The sequence below is a fragment of the Lynx rufus genome, unplaced genomic scaffold (assembly GCF_022079265.1).
Source record: "Lynx rufus isolate CCGP_SWC_20201006 ecotype Redwood Valley unplaced genomic scaffold, mLynRuf1.p SCAF_9, whole genome shotgun sequence".
In the NCBI taxonomy this organism is placed as follows: domain Eukaryota; kingdom Metazoa; phylum Chordata; class Mammalia; order Carnivora; family Felidae; genus Lynx; species Lynx rufus.
This window is the reverse complement of record NW_025814897.1, coordinates 10,315,942-10,336,458: the sequence shown is the minus strand read 5'-3', so window position 1 is coordinate 10,336,458 and position 20,517 is coordinate 10,315,942. Positions and strand designations below refer to the sequence as shown.

The 20,517-nt window shown below is 37.6% G+C and overlaps 1 protein-coding gene across 2 annotated transcripts in view; it reads right to left on the bottom strand.

Annotated features, from left to right (window-relative positions):
* Window positions 1–20,517, bottom strand: part of LOC124506151 (testis-expressed protein 12) — a 49,382-nt gene that overhangs the window by 3,654 nt on the left and 25,211 nt on the right. For both annotated transcript variants that reach the window (XM_047072170.1, XM_047072169.1), the window contains exons 8-10: window positions 16,630–16,758; window positions 15,257–15,417; window positions 13,944–14,111 (exon numbers count right to left, since the gene is read on the bottom strand). In XM_047072170.1, the coding sequence (XP_046928126.1) occupies window positions 13,944–14,111; window positions 15,257–15,417; window positions 16,630–16,758 (458 nt within the window). The remainder of the gene's footprint in view (window positions 1–13,943; window positions 14,112–15,256; window positions 15,418–16,629; window positions 16,759–20,517) is intronic.

Genomic DNA, 20,517 nt, shown 5'->3' with positions numbered 1-20,517 from the left:
CATGTCCCAATAATTTATATCCAGTCAAACATTCCTAAGTAATTGCATAAACGATCATTTTCATTCATTCATTTATTCCACAAACATCTGTTGAGTACCTCTAGGCAAAGCACTATTTTAGACACTGGGGATGCAACAGTGAACAGAGTCTCTGGACCTCAAGGAACTCACACTCTAGCGGAAAAAGAATGATAATAAGAATTAAAATGTATGTTATTGGATTAGCGTCAAATACACAAATGAGGTCTTGATAGTGATAACTGCCATTAAGAAACATCCTGCAGGGTGAGAGACTAGAGAGTAACAGGGGTGCTTCCTTTTTCATGTCTGGTCAGAATAGGCCTCTGCGTATTAAAGCATTAACTTAGTAGGCCTGGGCTGCTCAAAGCTGGCACATTCTCAAGAAAGGTCCATTTTCATGGCTGGTCCTTAGCTGGCACCTGAGAACTGAGCTGTGGGAATATTATGTCTGACAAGACTAGGTTCGCATTCCTGAGGTCTTGAGCCACACTGCACTACTTTACCCAGACAGTTTATGCAAACAATGCAATTTATAATGAACATTTGCTTCCCTGTGGGCATACGGAGCTTTGCTTAACTGAGGTTGGGGAGGGGCTATTTGCCTATGTGCTGATTGATACCCAACAAAAACTCTTGATGATCAATCTGGGGGAGCTTCCCTGGCATGCAACATTCCATACATGTTGTCACAAGTTGCTAGAGGAATCAGGTGTGTCCTGGGTGACTCCACTGGGAGAAGACTTGGAAGTGTGCACCTGGTGGTCTCCTCCAGTCTTCATCCCACGCACCTTTCCATTTGCTGACTTTTCTGAGATCTGTGAACCCTCCTACTGAATCACCAAACCAAGAGAGAGGATCCCCAACACAACCTCCTTGCAGAGATCATGTTGAAGCAGGCGGCCCTAGCAAAATAAGTATATTTTTTCTGACAATAAGAGTGCTTTAAGCATATTTTCCCTTCTTGAAATACTGTAAGAGGGGCACCTGGGTGGTTCAGTCGGTTAAGGGTCTGACTCTTGGTTTTGGCTCAGGTCATGATCTCACCATTCATGGATTTGAGCCCTGCGTTGGGCTCTGTCCTGTCAACAAAGGGCCTTCTTGGGATTCTCTCTCTCTCTCTCTCTCTCTCTCTAAAAAATAATCAAATGCAAAAAGAAAAACAAAAAAAACTACTGTAAGATGGAGAAGAAAATGTGCTATTTCCCCTCATACACCTGGATCCACATTATCTCCATCTCACACAGAAATGTTTTTACTGAAAAAAGATTCAGTGCTATTTTTAAGCTTCATACAGAGTTAGATTTTTTTAAGAGTTAGATGTTTTAAGTTACTTTTAAATTTATGTGAACATTTTTTTTTCCTTCAGCAAAGCCATAGCTGAACAAAAAGACACTTCCAATAATGGTGGCTTATTATTAAAAAAGTAAAGTGGACCAACTATCCCACTGAAAACAGTTTAAAGAAGCTAGACAAAATGCTTAGAATGGGTGTTTGAATTCAGGAAACAACAGATGTTGGTGAGGATGTGGAGAAATGGGAACTCTCTTGCACTGCTGATGGGAATGCAAACTGGTTCAGCTGCTCTGGAAAAGAGTGTGAAGGTTCCTCAAAAAATTAAAAATAAAATTGCCCTACGACCCAGCAACAGCACTACTAGGAATTTATGCAAAGGATACAGGGGTGCTGATTCATAGGGGCGCATGTACCCCAATGTTTATAGCAGCACTTTCAACAATAGCCAAATTAGGGAAAGAGCTCAAATGTCCATCAACTGACAAATGGATAAAGAAGATGTGGTTTATATATACAATGGAATACTACTCGGCAATGAGAAAGAATGAAACCTTGCCATTTGCAACAACATGGATGGAACTGGAGGGTATTACGGTAAGTGAGATAAATCAGTCAGAAAAAGACAGATATCATGTTTTCACTCATATGTGGAACCTGAGAAACTTAACAGAAGACCATGGGGGAAAGGAAGGGGAAAAAAAAAGTTACAGAGAGGGAGGCAAACCATAAGAGACTCTTAAATACAGAGAACAAACTGAGGGCTGATGGGAGGGTCGGTGGGGAGGGGAAAATGGGTAATGGGCATTGAGGAGTGCACTTGTTGGGATGAGCACTGGGTGTTGTATGTAAGCGATGAATCATGGGAATCTACTCCTGAAGCCAAGAGCATACTGTATACGCTGTATTTTAGCTAACTTGACAATAAATTATGTTTAAAAAATGCTTTATAATTCCCCCCCCAAATAAAAATAAAATAAAATATATTTTTGAAGGCATTGGTGAGCTAAAAAGGCAGTGACAAACAACAGGGCAGAGATTTGGAGGGAGACGGAAACCTAGAGGTAAACAAGATACGGGGGCGGCGGGGCAACTTGTCCCCTAAGGATATCAACTGCTTCCAGAAAAAGGCAGCTGAAAGGCTGAGAAAATAAAATAACTTTTTATTAAACTTTTTTTTATCTTGAGATCATTGCAGATTCACATGAAATAATACAGAAAAATAAACAATTGATTAAAAAATGGGCAAAAAACTAAAATAACATTTTGCCAAAAATATACAAATGGCCAATAAGTACATGAAAAGATGCTCAGCATCATTCATTAGTCATTAGGGAAATGCAAATCAAAATTACAATGAGATATTACTTCATACCCACTAGGGTGGTTACTATAAAAAAAAAATCAAAACAAGAAAATAAAAGTGCTTTGAAAAGGTGAAGGAATCGGACCCCTGTGCATCGCCGGTGGGAATGTTAAATGGTGCAGCTGTTGTAGAAAACATTCTGGCGGTTCTTCAGTTAGTGATACAATTATCACAGGATCCAGCAATTCTATTTCTAGTTATATACAAAAAGAACTTAAAACAGGGACTCAAATGTATACTTGTGTGCCGATGTTCATAACAGCACTATTCACAATAGCCAAAAGGTGAAAACAACCCAAATGTTCCCCAACAAATGAACAGATAAACGAAATGCAGTACAGACATACAAGGATATTTAACCTTTAACAGGAATGAGATTCTGATACATGTTACAACATGGATGACCCTCAAAAAGGTTATGCTAAATAAAATAAGCCAAACACAAAAAAATAAATCTTGTCTGATTCCACTTATATGAGGTACCTGGAATAGGCAAATGCATAGAAACAGAAAGCAGAATAGAGGCTACCAAAGGCTGGAGAGAGAGGATAATAGGGACCTGTTATTTAACAGGTAGAGTTTCCATTTGGAATGATAAAAAGTGTGGAAATGGGCAGTGATTATGGTTGCACAACACTGTTAATGTACTTAATGCTACTGAACTGAATACCTAAAGATGGTTAAAATGTAAGTTTTATGTTATGTATATTTTATCACATAAAAAACAAAATAATACAGAGAGATCATATGTATCCTTCATCCAGTTTCACCAATGACAGCGTCTTGCATAACTGCAGTACAATATCACAACTGGAAAATTTACACTGATATAATCCACCAACTTTTTTCAGATTTCACCAGCTTAACATGCACTTGCGTGTGTGTGTGTGTGTGTGTGTGTGTGTGTGTGTGTGTCTGTGTATTTAGTTCCATGCAGTTTTCTCATGTGTAAATTCATGTGATCACCACGACACTCAAGATATAAAATCACCACAAGGATCCTTCATGCTACCTTTTTATAAATATATGGCTACACCAACTCCCCTAACACTTGACCCCAGTGAATAGATTTTGATATTTTCAAGGAATTAAAGGGATAAAAGCTGGAGTTCAAGGACGGCCAAAAAGGAGAAGCCCTGATAGACCCCCAGCTCTTTGGATCAAAACCCCTTCATTCAGCACCTAGGAGTAAGAATGAACAAGAAGTAGTCCAGCTCTTTCAGGAACTGTACCCTGCTTCAAAATATCCCAAGCCCTAGAACTAGATTAAGAATATCTGGAATTGGGGCGCCTGGGTGGCTCAGTCAGTTGAGCGTCCGACTTCAGCTCAGGTCATGATCTCACAGTTTGTGAGTTCGAGCCCCGCATCAGGCTCTGTGCTGACCGCTTGCTTGCTCAGAGCCTGGAGCCTGCTTCAGATTCTGTGTCTCCTTCGCTCTCTGCCCACTCACTCTGTTCACGCTTTGTCTCACTCTGTTTCTCAAAAATAAATCAATGTAAAAAAAAATTAAAAAAAAAAAAGAATATCTGGAATTGATCATGTACCCAAGCAATCAGCCAAAAGTAAATAAAATTTTCTCTGGAGGAACGTAGTATCAGCCTGGGTCTCAAAATATCTCTACAATTTTTCAAACACAATATTCTGTATACAATAAAAATTAGCCAGTACATGAGAAGACAAGAGCATGTTTAAAAAAACAAAACAAAACAAGATAACAACAGAACCAGAGCCACAAGGGATCCAGATAATAGAAGCTACCAGACTCTAAGCTTCTGAATATGGTGGAGGAAATTCTTTTAAACTGAGAATTGTAGCAGAGAACTAGAAATTATAAAAGAGAACCAAATTAAAATTCAAGTACTGAAAAATGCAATGAGTTTAAGAACTTAGTGGCAAGGTTTAACAGCAGAATAGACACTGTTGAAGAAAAAATTAACTGTAAGACAGGTAAGAAGAAAATATCCAAAACAAGATGCTTATTAGAGAGACACAAGAATGGTAAATACTAAACAGAACATAAGTAACAGATAAAGTGAAAAGAAGTAACACACATGTACTTCAATCCCAGAGAGAAGGGAGAGAAAGGATTTACCAGATGCAATATTTGAAGAAATAGGTGACATTTTTCAAAACTAATGAAAGACATCAGACCATACATTCAGTTATCCCTAAAAAACACCAAAGTAAAATAAATAAAAAGAAAACCATACTGAGAGCTATCCTAGGACTAACTACAGAAAATCAAAGAGAAGATTTTAAAATCAGTCAGAGATGGGGTGCCTGGGTGGCTCAGTCGGTTAAGCATCCAACTTCAGCTCAGGTCATGATCTCACAGTTCATGAGTTTGAGCCCCACACTGGCTCTCTGCTGTCACGGCTTCCCTTCAGGTCCTCTGCCTCCCTCTCTCTCTGCCCCTTCCTTGCCCACTGTCTCCCTCCCTCCCCCCCTCAATCTCTCTAAAATAAAAGCATTTAAAAAAGTTTTCTTTTAAATCAGAGGAGAGGAAAAAATAGCAACTTCAAAGGAGCAAGGCTTAGATTGACTACTGATTTATCAACAGAAATCAGAATACAACCAAACATCTTTAAAGTATTAAAAAAAATAACAACCTAGAACTCTTTATCTAATGAAAACATTCTTCAAGAAAGAAGGTAAAATAAAAACATTTTTCTGAGAAGCAAAAACAGATTTCATCACCAGCATATCTGAACTAAAGGAAATACCAAAAGATACTCTTCTGTTAGAAAGAAAATGATTCCACATGGAAGGCTCAGACTGGGAGGAATTAAAAGCAATTGAAAGGTACAGATGTGGGTACATGGGTGGTATGGAGAACTATGATTACATAAAGCAATAATAATAATGTCTTATAGGGTTTAATATAGAAAGAAAATTAAAATATACAACAACAGTAGTGTATAAATCAGGAGAAGAGTAAATAGAGTTAATGTGTTCCAGAGTTCTTGCACTGTCTGCAAGGAATTAAAGAACCAATTTATAATATATTGTGTTAAATCAAGGCTGCATATTATAATCTCTAAAATAACCACCAGGGACGCATGGGGGGGGCTCAGTTGGTTAAGCTTCTGACTTCAGCTAAGGTCATGACCTCACGGTTCGTGGGTTCGAGGCCTGTGTCAGGTTCTGTGCTGACAGCTCAGAGCCTGGAGCCTGTTTCAGATTCTGTGTCTCCCTCACTCTGCCCCTCCCCCATTCATGCTCTGTCTTTCCCTCTCCCTCTCCCTCTCCCTCTCTCTCTCTCTCTCTCTCTCTCTCTCTCTCTCTCTCAAATAAATAAACATTAAAAAATAAAAAATAGGGGCACCTGGGTGGCTGAGTTGGTTGAGCGTCCGACTTCAGCTCAGGTCATGATCTCGCAGTCTGTGAGTTCGAGCCCCATGTCGGGCTCTGTGCTGAGGGCTCAGAGCCTGGAGCCTGCTTCAGATTCTGTGTCTCCCTCTCTCTGACCCTCCCCCGTTCGTGCTCTCTCTCTTTCTCTCTGTGAAAAATAAATAAACTTAAAAAAAAAAAAAAGTTGGGGCGCCTGGATGGCTCAGTCAATTGAGCGTCCAGCTTCAGCTCAGGTCATGATCTCACAGTTTGTGAGTTCGAGCCCCACGTCTGGCTCTGTGCTGACAGCTTAGAGCCTGGAGCCTGTTTCGGATTCTGTGTCTCCCTCTCTCTCTGCTCCTCCCCTGCTCATGCTCTGTCTCTCTCTCTCTTTCTCTCTCAAAAATAAATGAACATTAAAAAAAATTTTTTAAAAAGAGAAAAGAACTAAAATGAAATAGCCACTAAAAAAATATTTAATTACCAAGCTAATGGGCAGGAGGTGGAATGAGGTTTGGGGAGGGGAGATGGAAATCAAATAATAAAATACACTCAACCAATCCAGGGAAGGCAAGAAAGGAGAGAGAGAAAGAAACAATGACACAAATAGGAAGTGAACAGTAAGATGGAATTTTTTTTTTATTAAAAAAAATTTTTTTTAACATTTATTTGTTTTTGAGAGATAGAGAGAAACAGAGCATGAGTGGAGGAGAGTCAGAGAGAGGGAGACACAGAATCCCAAGCAGGCTCCAGGCTCCGTGCTGTCAGCACAGAGCCTGATGAAGGGCTCAAACCCACATATCACGAGATCACAACCTGAGCCAAAGTCGGACACTCAACCAACTGAGCCACCCTGGCGCCCCAAGATGGGATTTTTATTTTTTTTTTAATTTTTTTTTTTCAACGTTTATTTATTTTTGGGACAGAGAGAGACAGAGCATGAACGGGGGAGGGGCAGAGAGAGAGGGAGACACAGAATCGGAAACAGGCTCCAGGCTCGGAGCCATCAGCCCAGAGCCCGACGCGGGGCTCGAACTCACGGACTGCGAGATCGTGACCTGGCTGAAGTCGGACGCTTAACCGACTGCGCCACCCAGGCGCCCCAGATGGGATTTTTAAACTTCAATATATTGGTGACTGTTCCAACTAAATGCTCAATTAAAAGTCAAGAATTAGCATAATGGATTTTTAAAATATATGCTGCTTACAAGGTACACATTCATAAAGATTAAAAGTGTAAGAATGGAAAAGTTACAGCATGCCAACATTAAACAAAAAAGTAGACTTTAAGGCAAAAAACATTACTCAGAAATAAATGTTCAATAAAATCATCAAGGTAAAACAATTCTAAATTTGTATGTACATAATAACAGAGCACCAAAATATATAAACTAAAAATTAACATAACTATAGGAGCACCAGTCTGGCTTAGTTGATAAGAGCCATGTGACTCTTGATCTTGCGGTCATGAGTTTGAGCCCCACATTGAGGGCAGAGTTTACTTTAAAAAAATAAAAAATAAAATAAAATTAACATAACTATAAAAAGAAACAGAAAAATCTGTATTCCAATTAAGAGATTTTAATATGCCTCTCATGTGATATCATAATGTCATGTAATAGAGATCAATAAAAACAGATACGATTTGGAGAGTATAAACAAATATGACCTAATTGACATATGTAAAACACTATATTGAAAATTCAGAATATACATTATTTTAAATACTTATGAAGCACTTAAAAAATGATCTAACGCTGGACCATAAAGCAAATCTCAGTATCATACAGTAAAATTAAGCTGGAAATCAATGGTAGAAAAATCTCTATATATTTGAAATTTTAAAAACACATTTCAAAAACAAATCTCAATGAGAGAAAATTCGTTAACTGAGAAGTAATAAAAATAAAACATATAAAAATTTGTGGGATGCAGCTAAAACTCTGCTAGAGTGACATTTATCATCACAAAGATATATGTTGTGGGCAAAAGGATGAAAAATAACAAACTAACCACATTCTTAGTTACAAAGAGGTCATATTAGGCACAAAGGAAAAAGAAAGGGCCAGAGAAAGACCGTATGATTTCACTCACATGTGGAATTTAAGAAACAAAACAAATGAACATGGGAGGAAGAAACAAAGAGAGAGGCAAGCCATAAAACAGACTCTTAACTATAGAGAACAAAGTGAGATGTTGCCGGAGGGGAAGTGGGCAGGGGATGAGCTAAATGGGTGGTGGAGATTAAGTAGGGCACTTGTGACGAGCCCTGGGTGTTGTATGAAGAAAGAAGGAAAGGAAATAATAAAAATAAGAATAGAAACTGATGAAATGGAAAACACACACACATTAAAGAGGATCAACCAAGCCAGAAAGATAGTTGTTTTTGAAAAGCTTCATTAAATTGATAAGACCCTGGCAAGCCTAAGCAAATGCACAAAAAAGAAAGGAAAAATTACCATATAGGGATAAAAACAGGTGGCATCAATTAACCATAGGTACATTTTTTCAAATCATAGAATGATATCACAAATGACATCAGATAAATAAATTTGAAATTTTAGATGACATAAATTTCTAAAAAAAATCAATTTACCAAATCTGACACAATAAAAAATAGAAAATCAGAATAATATTGTATTATTAAAATACAATTCATAATTTAAGATCTAACTATAAGGAAATATACAGGCCCAGATGGCTTACTTCTTGAATTATTCCAAACGTTTAAGAAATAATGCCAATCTTATACATTCTCATGTAGAGAAAAGAGAACAATTTCCAACTCACTGTATGAGATCAGCAAAACCTTAATACCAAAACTTAACAAGGATATTATAAGAAAGAAAAATTATAGGCCAATTTTATTCATAAAATACATGCAACAAAATCCTAAACAAAATATTAGCAAAGTAAGTCCAACAATATTTAAAGAAAAATACACAGCAACCAATTGGGATTTGATTCAGGAATAGAAGGGAAAGCTTCACATTCAAAAATCAATAAATAGCTGTTATTACAAACATTTCTTCAATCAATCAATGTACTTTACCACATTGATGACATAAAGGATACGTCAGAGGATTATCTCAAAACTATTGAAAAAACACTTGATAAAATCCAACATCCATCCATAATTAAAGTTCTTAGTCAACTAGAAGTAAAAGGGAACTTTCCTAAGTGAGAAAAATTATCTTTAAAAAAGAATCTATTGGGGCACCTGGGTGGCTCAGTCAGTTAAGCATCCAACTTCAGTTCCAGTCATGATTTTTGAGTTCGAGCCCAGCGTCGGGCTATGTATTGACAGCTCAGAACCTGGAGCCTGCTTCAGATTCTGTTTCTCCCTCTCTGTCTGTGCCTCCCCTGTTCGTGCTCTGTTTCTCTGTCTCTCAAAAAATAAACATTTTTTTAAAAATCTATCAATAACTTATGTCCACACAAAATCTGCCCACAAATGTTAACAGCAGTTTTATTTATATTTGCCAAAAACTGAAAGTAACCAAGGTATCCTCCAATAAATGAATGGATAAACAAACCGTAGTACATACATACAACAGCATATCATTCAGTGATGAAAAAAATGAGCTATCAAGACACCAAAAGACCTGAAGAAACTTTAAATATATATTACTATGAGGAAAAAGCAAGTCTGAAAAGGCTACATACTCTAGGATTCCAATTACATGACATCTTGAAAAAGGAGAAAGTATAGGGACAGTAAAAAGATTACTAGTTGCTAGGTGTTGAGAGAAGTGGGGAGGGAAGAAGAATGAATGTGGTATTTTAAAGGTAGGGAAACTAGTCTGTATGGTACTATAATGGTAGATACATGACTTTATGCATTTGTCAAAACCCATAGAATTGTACAACACAGAGTGAATCCAGTGTAAATTACAGACTTTAGGTAGTAATAATATATAAATATTGGTTCATCAATGGTAACAAATATACCACACCAAGGCAAGATGTCAACAATAGGGGAATCTGGGAATATTAGAGGAAGGGAATATACATGGGAGTGCTTTCCAGGTTCTGCTTGATTTTTCTTTAAATCTAAAACTTCTCTAAAAAACAAAGTCTATTAGTTTGTTTGCTTGTTTAAATCTATAGCAAACAGCATACCTAACAGTAAAATGTTGAAGACTTTTCCTCTCATATTGGGCACCAGATAAGGATGCTAACCATCTCCACTTGCATTCAACACTGTACTGAAGGTCCAATGAAGAAAGGCAAGAAAATGAAAATCAATAACTAGTTTGGAAAGGAAACTGTCATTACTTGTATAAGATATGATTGTAGATGTAGAAAATCTAAAAGAATCTATAAATTATTAGAATTACTGAATTACTGTATTCATTAACTGAGCACAAGATCAAGAAACTAAAATCAAACATATTGCTATACAGCAGTATTAACATAAATGAAAGCAAAAGTAAATACCTAGGAGTAAATCTAATAATTTAATAATATTCCTTATAATAAAAAAGACATATAAAATGCATACCCAGATAGCTATAAAACACTTTAAAGAAGTGATAAAATGGAAAGATAAATTGTGTTCATGTACTAGAAGAATCAACATTGTGTAAAGACATTAACCTTCTCTCAAATTAATACGCAGATTCAGTGCAAATGCAATTAAAATCTGACAGGTTTTTTTGTTGTTCTGTGTGTGTGTGTGTGTGTGTGTGTGTAGAAACTGACAAGCTGATTCTAAAATGTATATAAAAATGTAGGGGGGGTGCCTACATGGTTCAATCAGTTCAGTGTCTGACTTCGGCTCAGGTCATGGTTTCAGAGTTCATGGGTTTGAGACCCACATCAGGCTCTGTGCTGACAGCTCAGAGCCTGGAGCCTATTTCTGATTCTGTGCCTCCCTCTCTCTCTGCTCCTCCCCCACTCATGCTCTGTCTGTCTGTCTCTCTCTCTCACAAATAAATAAACATTAAAAAAAAATTTTTTTTAAATGTAGGGACACCTGGGTTGCTCAGTTGGTTGAGCACCCAACTCTTGATTTCGGGGCAGGTCATGATCCCAGGATCATGGGATCAAGCCCTGCGTTGGGCTTGGGGGCAGGGGGCCTGCTTGGGATATTCTCTCTCTCTCTCCCTCTACCCCTCTCCCCTGCTTGCTCTCTCTCTCTAAAATAAAAAAAAAAAATTTTTTTAATTTAAAAAGTTATAGCGGGCCAGGAATGGCCATGACACTCATTATAGAAGGAAATATTAGGAGGACCTTATCTACTAAACATCAAGAGTTTTCATACAGTGATATTAATCAGCACAGTGGGATACTGGCACAGGAATACCGAAGTAGACCAATGGAACAGAATATAAATCTAAAACAGAATAACGCATATATGAGTACTTAATTTTTAGAATTAAAAACTCTTGTAGAGGTAATATGGGAAAATATTGTTATGACCTTATCATGGGAAGATGTCTGAAATAGGATGTACAATGTATTACTCATAAAGAAAAAAATTGATAGATTGGAACATGCTTATTCATCAAAAGCACCATTAAGATAACCTGATAGAGGTATCCGCAAAAATACCTGTAGGAATTTCATACTTCATGGTGAATTATTAAACATTTTCCAGATGAGAAGGGGAAAATGATTACTGCTATAACTACTTCTTTTCAATTTGAGGTCCTCGCCAATATAATAAGGCATGAAAAAGAAATAAAAGACATATAAGGACTGGAAAGAAAGAAATCAAACTGTCATTATTTTCAGATAACATGATTATATACATAGAAAATCAAAAATAATCTATAGTCAACTATTCAAACCCTAATAAGTGAATTTAGCAAGATATTTAAATAAGAAATCAATATACAAAATCAACTGCATTTCTATATACCAGCAAAAACAGAAAATGAAAGCTTAAAAACTAAGCAAAATAAGTCAGAGAAAAAACAGACATCATATGATTTCACTCATATATACTTGTATGTGTAATTTGAGAAACACAACAGATGAACATAGGGGAAGGGGAGTAAAAATAAGATAAAAACAGAGAGGGAGGCAAACCATAAGAGATTCTTAAATACAGAGAACAAGCTGAGCGTTGCTGAAGGGGCGGTGGGTGGGAGGATGGGTTAAATGGGTGATGGGCATTAAGTAGGGCACCTGTTGGGATGAGCACTGAGTGTCACATGTAAGAGATGAATCCCTGGGTTCTAATCCTGAAACCAAGACTACACTGTATGTTAACTAACTTGAATTTAAATTAAATAAGAAGAAGAAGGAGGAGGAGGAGGAGGACGAGGAGGAGGACGAGGACGAGGATAAGGAGGGAGAGGAGGAAGAGGAGGGGGAGGAGGAGGAGGAGGAGGGGGAGGAGGAGGGGAAATCTAAAGCAAACGTGATGCTAAAAATGGTAACAGAGAACAATCTGGTATCTGCCAGAGGGGAGAGTATAGGGATGGGCAAAACAGGGGAAGGAATTAAAAAGTATAAAAGCCCAGTTATAAAATAAATAGGACATGAGGATACAATGTACAGCATAGAGAGTATAGTTAATAATATGTAACAACTTTCTATGGTGACAGAAGATACTAGATTTATTGTGACGATCAACTCATAATGTATATAAATGTTAAATCACTATGTTGTGTGCCTAATATAATATTGTATGTCAACTACACTTGAATAAAAAAACTTAACAATTAAAAGAAAAGACTGGGATGCCTTGCTGGCTCAGTCACTGGAGTGTGCAACACTTGATATTGGAATTGTAGGTTCACACCCCATATCGAGTGTAGAGATTACTTAAAAATAAAATATTTTAAAAATAATAATAATAATTAATCAAATATACCATTTATAATAGTTTCAAAACTAAACCTGAATGCCTACAGATAAATTTAACAAAAGATATGCAATATCCTGACCAAAAACTTTATAAACATTACTGAGAGAAATTTTTAAAAGACTCAAATAAATGGAAAGATATTCCATGTTCATGGATTGGAAGATTCAACATTTCTTACTGTTGTAAGGACATCAATTATCCTCAAATTGATCTGTAGTTGCAACATGATTCCAATCAGATTTTGTTTTTTCTTAATTTGCAAAAACTGACATGTTGACTCTAAACTTATGGAAATGCAAAAAGGCCAAGAAAAATCCAGGCAATCTTTAAAAAGAAAAGAGCTAGGACTTATACTGCAGATATCAAGACCTATCAGACAGCTATAATAACAAATAAGTAAGCTTTGTAAGAAAAGTTAACTTTAGGGGTGCCTGGGTGGCTCAGTCTAGTTAAGTATCCGACTTGATCTCAGCTCAAGAGATGATCTCACACTTTATGAGTTCGAGCCCTGCATCAGGCTCCAAGCTGACAGCACAGAGCCTGCTCAGTATTCTCTCTGCTCCACCCCAACTCATGACTGAATGTACTCTCTCTCTCTCTCTTACTCTCTCTCAAAATAAATAAGTAAACTTAAAAGATAAAATAAAATTAAATCAATGTTTTAAAAAAATTTTTAAGTAAAGTTACAGCCTGAAACAATTTGCATTACATAATCCAGGAAATTTTTACCTTGGATTCAGTATCGGGAAAAAGTGAATGCCCTCAGCTGGAAGAACCAAAACAGCTTCTATTATCAGAGAATTAAGATATTATAGTCCATTTGCCATCCCTTCCAGGAAACTGAAGCATGTTTAGTTCTCAAGTGTAATAAGGAACTAATCACACAGTGCTCCAAAACACATCTCTTTGTTTTCTTTAATATGCTTTTAATTTATCAGGTATTAAGTAAGTAACTCAAATTATTTTTAAGTATTAAAGAAGTAAATGACAAAGCTGTGCCTTCAATGCTTTAAAACCGTTCTACTTCCTTATCTGCCAAAGAAGCAAGAGAAGCAGCCAGAACCTGGCTAGTTCAAAATTATGTTGGCAACTTCTGACAAGTCAGAGATGTTTACCTGATCAAGCCCTTCCCCAACTTTCCTGAGATTCTGTAGTTGGTAAACTTCTAGGCTTCTTCCATCATCTTGACAGCACAAATCAATTACAACACAGCCCTGGTCCTCAAAGGCATTGATTTGATGAAAAGTAACAAAAGGTTTACTGTAGTACATCCCTGGAAGAAGCTGTAGGGAAAATACAAAGAAAAAGAGATATTTTCTTTTTTTCTTTAAGGAACAGATCCACAAAGTTTAAATTAAAAAGATTCCTTCCTCCCCTTTAAGTGACAGGCCTAGTAAGTATAAAAGGTAGAATGTGGAACATAGAAGCAAACACTTTGATTTAAGCATTGCTTGCTGAGGTCATCACATTTCATATTAATCAATGAACTGGGGCTATTTGATATAAACCAATCAACTGTCACAACTAACTTAAAAGTCCTTATGAAATAGGGCCCAATGTTTTGAGGTATAAATAAATCCTAGACTTTATCTTACATGATTGAATAGAAAATACTGCTTTTGAGGCACCTGGGTGGCCCAGTAAGTTAAGCGTCCAATTCTTGGTTTTGGCTCATGTCAGATCTCGTGGTTTGGGAGATGGAGCCCCTTGGGCTCTGCACTGACAGTGCAGAGACTGCTTTGGATTCTCTAGCTCCCTCTCTCTCTGCTTCTCCCTTGCTGGTGCGCTCTCTCTCTCTCTCTCAAAGTAAATAAATAAACTTTATAAAACTATTAAAAAAAAGAGAAAATACTGCCATTAAGTAGCTTATGATGAGTTAAGTGATTATTTGGAAAATGCACTTATTATCAAAATAGGATTTTTTGTAATGAAATTAGGGTACAGTAAATTTAGGATGTCATCTCTTTAGAAAGGCAAAAAGAAGACAAAATACCATAGCGTTACTAAACAGGAGTATAGAAAGATATTTAACAAACGCACTTTGGACTTTGGTAGGATTATCATATTTACATACCAAGAAGTCATAGAACCAAGCAAAAAATTATCATTGCAAAAGTTACAGAAGACTTCTATGTGAACAACATTCTCTTTAGCAAATATTATGACATGGAAAAATTCATGCTAATATGCCAAGGTTTCTTAGATGCCATTTTAGTTGAATCAGATAATTAAAAGTAAAACCATCCCTTACAATTTTCTAATATGCAAAACCCACTGTACTCATTAATAAGTAGCTAGCCCCACCTACGGAAGAAGGTAATATCCTTGATTACGAATGTCTTATACCAGCAATACCCAGTGACAGAAAAAAAATCAACCATATACAGATTTGTCCATTTTCAAAACAAACATAGTCAAGATACTCCACCTGTCCAGTGTGCTTATCTACCACATGAAACCGTGTATTATACTGGGGTTCCCAGCTTATTCCATCTGCAAAGGACTTTCCCCGGATTTTAGAAGTGACAACTTTCCACAAATTCATCTTTAGAGGCTGTTCAATGAAGATTATGTAGTTCCTTGTCATTCCTGAAAGGTTCCAGCAAATAATAAAATGGGATTTAGTAAATTAGAATTGTCTGAAATGTGACGGTTATGGGGATTTATCTGAATGCCAGGACATAATACTTCTAACCCTAAACAAAAGCCAGACAGAAATAATTCTCCACTGCTTCCCAGCTTTGCCTTACATATTTCTTGTTCCTACATAAAAAAGGGAACTGCTCAGAACAGCTTGGGTTGAATGCTCACAGCTTGCTTTTTATCTTCCTTATTTTTCTTTTTAAATTGGTCAGTTTATGAACCAAGTGAAGACGCATAATATTAAAGTGTCATTTGTGATCAAGATGTTTCTTCTGTAATCCTTTTGCTATTTATCCTGAAGGTTAAGATTCAGCAGCAGATTGGCTATAAAGGTTTAGAATGCAGAAAATAAATATTCTGAGAAAAAGCTGAAGCTATCAAACAGAATATGAATTTCCCCCCAAAAAAAACATAGTCAAGACCTTTTCATGAAAATAATTACCTATGGCTTTAAAGTTACCTAAAATTTTGAATTCTGTCAATTTTTTTTATGGTCAAATAATTTTTTTCTACTAAGACTTTACTTTTGTAGAGCAGTTTCAGGTTTGTAACACAATTAAAGGGAAGGCACAGAGACTTTATACCCTGTCCCCCCCCACACACAGCCTCCCTAACATCAACACCCCCCACTAGAGTGGTTGGTACATTTGCAACAGCTGACAAACTGACAACCCATCAAATGCACCCAAAGTCCATAATTTACATTCTGGTTCACTTTTGATGTTGTCAATTTTTTTTTTAATTTTTTTTTTCAACGTTTATTTATTTTTGGGACAGAGAGAGACAGAGCATGAACGGGGGAGGGGCAGAGAGAAAGGGAGACACAGAATCGGAAACAGGCTCCAGGCTCTGAGCCATCATCCCAGAGCCTGACGCGGGGCTCGAACTCACAGACCGCGAGATCGTGACCTGGCTGAAGTCGGACGCTTAACCGACTGCGCCACCCAGGCGCCCCTATGTTGTCAATTTTTTAGTAATTGCCAGGATAAAAAGTATGTAACTAAACAAAATAAACTGAAGTGGCATTAAAATGCAACCTTGGTCTCATCAGCATATTTTGATAAGTGGTATCAACACAGTATATGCGAACACTAGCTTGTCTGCTACAGCGACGTTTAAGGCACATCCCAAAGTAATGTGTGTTATCTTTGGGCTTACCAAAGCTATGATAGTAAGAAGGTCTCATCCCCTCTGCAGAGGCAATAGAACATATCACCTGGGCTCCATGGATTGTCTCCCCAAGATCCACCTTCTCTGGAGGAACTCGAATAACATTATAGCAAGAACCTGGAAAACAAAGTCCTGTCTTATTTATACACATTCTAAAATAAAATACAACCCTTGCACTCATGGATTAGAGATTTATGCAATATATGCATGACATCCATATTTCATAAAGGGTTATTTCTTTTTTTAATGTTTATTTATTTTTGAGAGAGAGCGTGAGGCACAAGTGGGGGAGGGGCAGAGAGAGGGAGACAGGATCTGAAGCAGGCTCTGCACCGCCAGCAGAGATCCCAATGTTGGGCTCAAACTCACTCAGGAACCATGAGATCATGACCTGAGCCGAAGTCAGATGCTTAACCAACTGAGCCACCCAGGCGCACCCATAAAAGGTTATTTCAAACAAAGACTTGGATAAAAAAAAAATATTAACTTTATGAAAGTCATTAGCTAAGGTTTTAAAATGATACACACAAAGTAATCAACCAACGGTTTATTGCATTTTTTTTCATGATTGCTAGCTAAGTTTATTGCATTTTAATGCTCTCAAAAGACTACCCTCTCACTCCCTAAAAATGAACTCATTCTCTACTTTATAGGAAAAGATCAGGTAGCAGGCAAGAATATCCTCTAATTCTACTTGTCCCTCTCACCATTCCCCAATCCCTACAATTACAATCTCCATTTGCCCCCACACCCAACTCCTCTCCAGTCCTCTGGATCCCTGGGGTCACTCCAAGTCCCATCTTATCCTTTCTTAATGCATTCATGCAATTGCCTTCATTCATGTAATTATTCATCTTACTACTTCTGCAAGAACCAGCTCAGGTAACCACTCCTCAAGTAGCCCTCCCTGATTCTTCCCCACCCCAAAGGTATTTGGTGCCTCTCCTCAATGCCCTGATTATATCCTGTACAGTCATACACTTATCTTATTGCACTATAATTTCGTGCTTGTTTATCTGCTTCCCAATAGACTGGTGGGCTCTTCAAGGGCAGGAATTGTGTCTGATTCATCTTTGTATCCTCAGTACCAAGCAAGAACTTAGCATTCAGTAGGCACAGTAAAAATAGCTATTGATGATGGATTACTTAACAACTTATGTTTGTTAAATTATTCAGTGAATAGGGGCACCAGGGTGGCTCATCGGTTAAGCATCCAACTCTGGCTCAGGTCATGAGCTCGCAGTTCATGAGTTTGAGCACTGCATTGGGCTCTGTGCTGACAGCTCAGAGCTTGGAGCCTGGAGCCTCCTTCAGATTCTGTGTCTCCCTCTCTCTCTGCCCCTCCTCCACCTCTCAAAAATAAATAAACATTAAAAAATTGTTTTAAATCGTTCAGTGAATAAACAAATACTGAGGTCATATTGAATTATATTTCTGGTATTAGAATTGCCAATGCTGGTCCTGAAAAACTGGGGTAACACATAACTTTGCAAACACTCAGCTTCTTTTGGAACAAGATAACCCTTCTGTTCTCTATTCATTTATTCAGCCATTACTTCTTGAGTGTCAACTATATTCCAAACACTCTTCTAAGTGTCCTAAGTTTATCTTCCAGACACTTATACACAGCAGGGTCCAAATGTACACAAGCCTTTTCTTTTACAAAGCTCAGATTCTAATAAAGCATCCAATAAGTAGAAGTATAAAGCATCGGATGATGACAAGATCTATAGGGACTGGGAATAAGTGTATATGGATGGGGGCCACTGTTTGCAATTGTTGATAGGGTGATCTGAGAAGGCTTCACTAAGACAGTGACATTTGAGAAAAGACCAAGAGGAGGTGAGGAAGAGAGGCTTGAGGATATCTGGGAGAAACACATTCCAGGCAGAGACAAGAATAAATGCAAAGATTCTCAGCCAAAAGTAAGCCTGGAGTGTCCAAATAATAGCATGAAGGCCAGTGAGGCCCTGTCAGAGTAAGCAAGAAAAGTCTGAGATGAGGTGGGTGGGCTAAAAAGATAAGTGGCTGATATGCTGACAATAAACTGAAATGGGGCAAGGGTAGATGCCCAGAGACCAGTTAAGAAGCTATTACACCAATTCACATGCGAGAGGATGGTGGGCTCAAACCAGAATGCCAGCAGTGGAGGTCATATGAGGTGGTTGGATTTTTTAATTTATTTTGAAGGCACTGCTGCAATTGCTTTTTGACCAACTGGATATGGATGTGAGAGACAGATGTGAAGGATGATTCCAAAATTATCATCCTGAGCAACTGGAAGGATGAAGTTACCATCAGCTTAAATGGGGAATCTTTTAGGCAGAGAAAATTTAGGGGAAAAATTCAGGAGTCTGGTTTTAAATAAGTTAATTTTGTAACACCTGTTAGACATCCTAGTAAAAACACTGAGTATTTTTTATCAATTTTATATCCAATTGATATAAAATACTGAAGGGGTCTGAGTTAGGATATAGATGTGTTCTGCACACCCATTATATATAAAACATCATGCTTTAGACAGTGATGAGTTATAAAAGTGATAAAAGACCAGTTCTACAGTTCCAAAAGTACCATATTACTATCTAACAGATTACATACATTTCATTAGTACTAAAAACTACTTGGATTGATTATTTAGAGGATTTTTGTTCATTTTTTAAAGACTTTAAAAATGCAGGGAAATGCTTAAACAGTTAAAAGCTTTTTATTTCTTAAAGACAGAAATTACCAGCAAGCACTTTATTATGAGAATCACTAAATTTCTCCCAAACACAACCTCTCTACAGCTACATGTACATTTGAGCTCCAGTTCAAAAACTCCGGTTGAACTGAACATTTGAGGAAGGAGGAAGATGAAGAGGAGGAGAAGGAGGAAGGGGAGGAGGAGGAGGAAGGGGAGGAGGAGGAGGGGAGGGGGTGGGGGAGGAGGAAGAGAGGGAGGAGGAGGGGGAGGAGGGAGGGAGGAGGGGGAGAGGGGGAGGAAGACAGGGAGGAGGAAGGGGAGAAGGGGAGGAGGAGGGGAGGAGGGGGAGGGGAGGGGGAAGGGGGGAGGGGGAGGAGATTCAGTTTCAGTTGAGATTAGAAGATAAAGAATTGCTCATCTCAGTGGTTAGATTAAGTGACAAAACTCACTAAATTTAACCAGTATTAATTAATGAACTGTTCTAACTGCAAGTTGTGAAGCCATGAGCAAGACAGACACATACCCAGGAAACACCCAACAAAGGAATGCCCAGAGGAATGACTTGCCCAACACTGCATCTAACTCTGGGAGACTCTTCAGGACTTTGTATAATAGACTGAGGCAAAGTACCAAGAACAGCCACAGCCCCTGATGACTGGTGGCAGGGTTTCTCAAAGATCCAAGAGTCACTTGCACCAAAATCACGTGGGGACCTTGTTAAAATGTGCCAAGATAAGGGGTAAGGGGGTGATTGAAAAGCGGATTCTTGGTCCTTTTTCAGGTCTACTGAACCAAACTCTCTGAAGATAAAGCCCAGTAATCTACATTGCTAGGAAGCATTCCAGAACATTCTGAGGCACACTAAAGGCTAAGAACCACTGATCTAACGACTACTTATTTTAGAATATATAATTCAGAAAAGCTAAACAGTATCTATCATATTATGAACTAGTTACCAGTTATCTACTTGATTAATAGACTTAATTTATTAGGAAATGTACTTTTTGTCAACCATATTTTAATTAACAAGAAAATAGTTTTTAAAATAGATCATCTACTTAGGAGAATTCTATGCAGCCTGATTCTGGGAAATGTTTCTTGACATAAGAAATAATTATTATAATATTTTAATACATTGTTAAGGGAATAAAAAACAGACCAGAGAAGTATATAGAATAGATACCATTTTT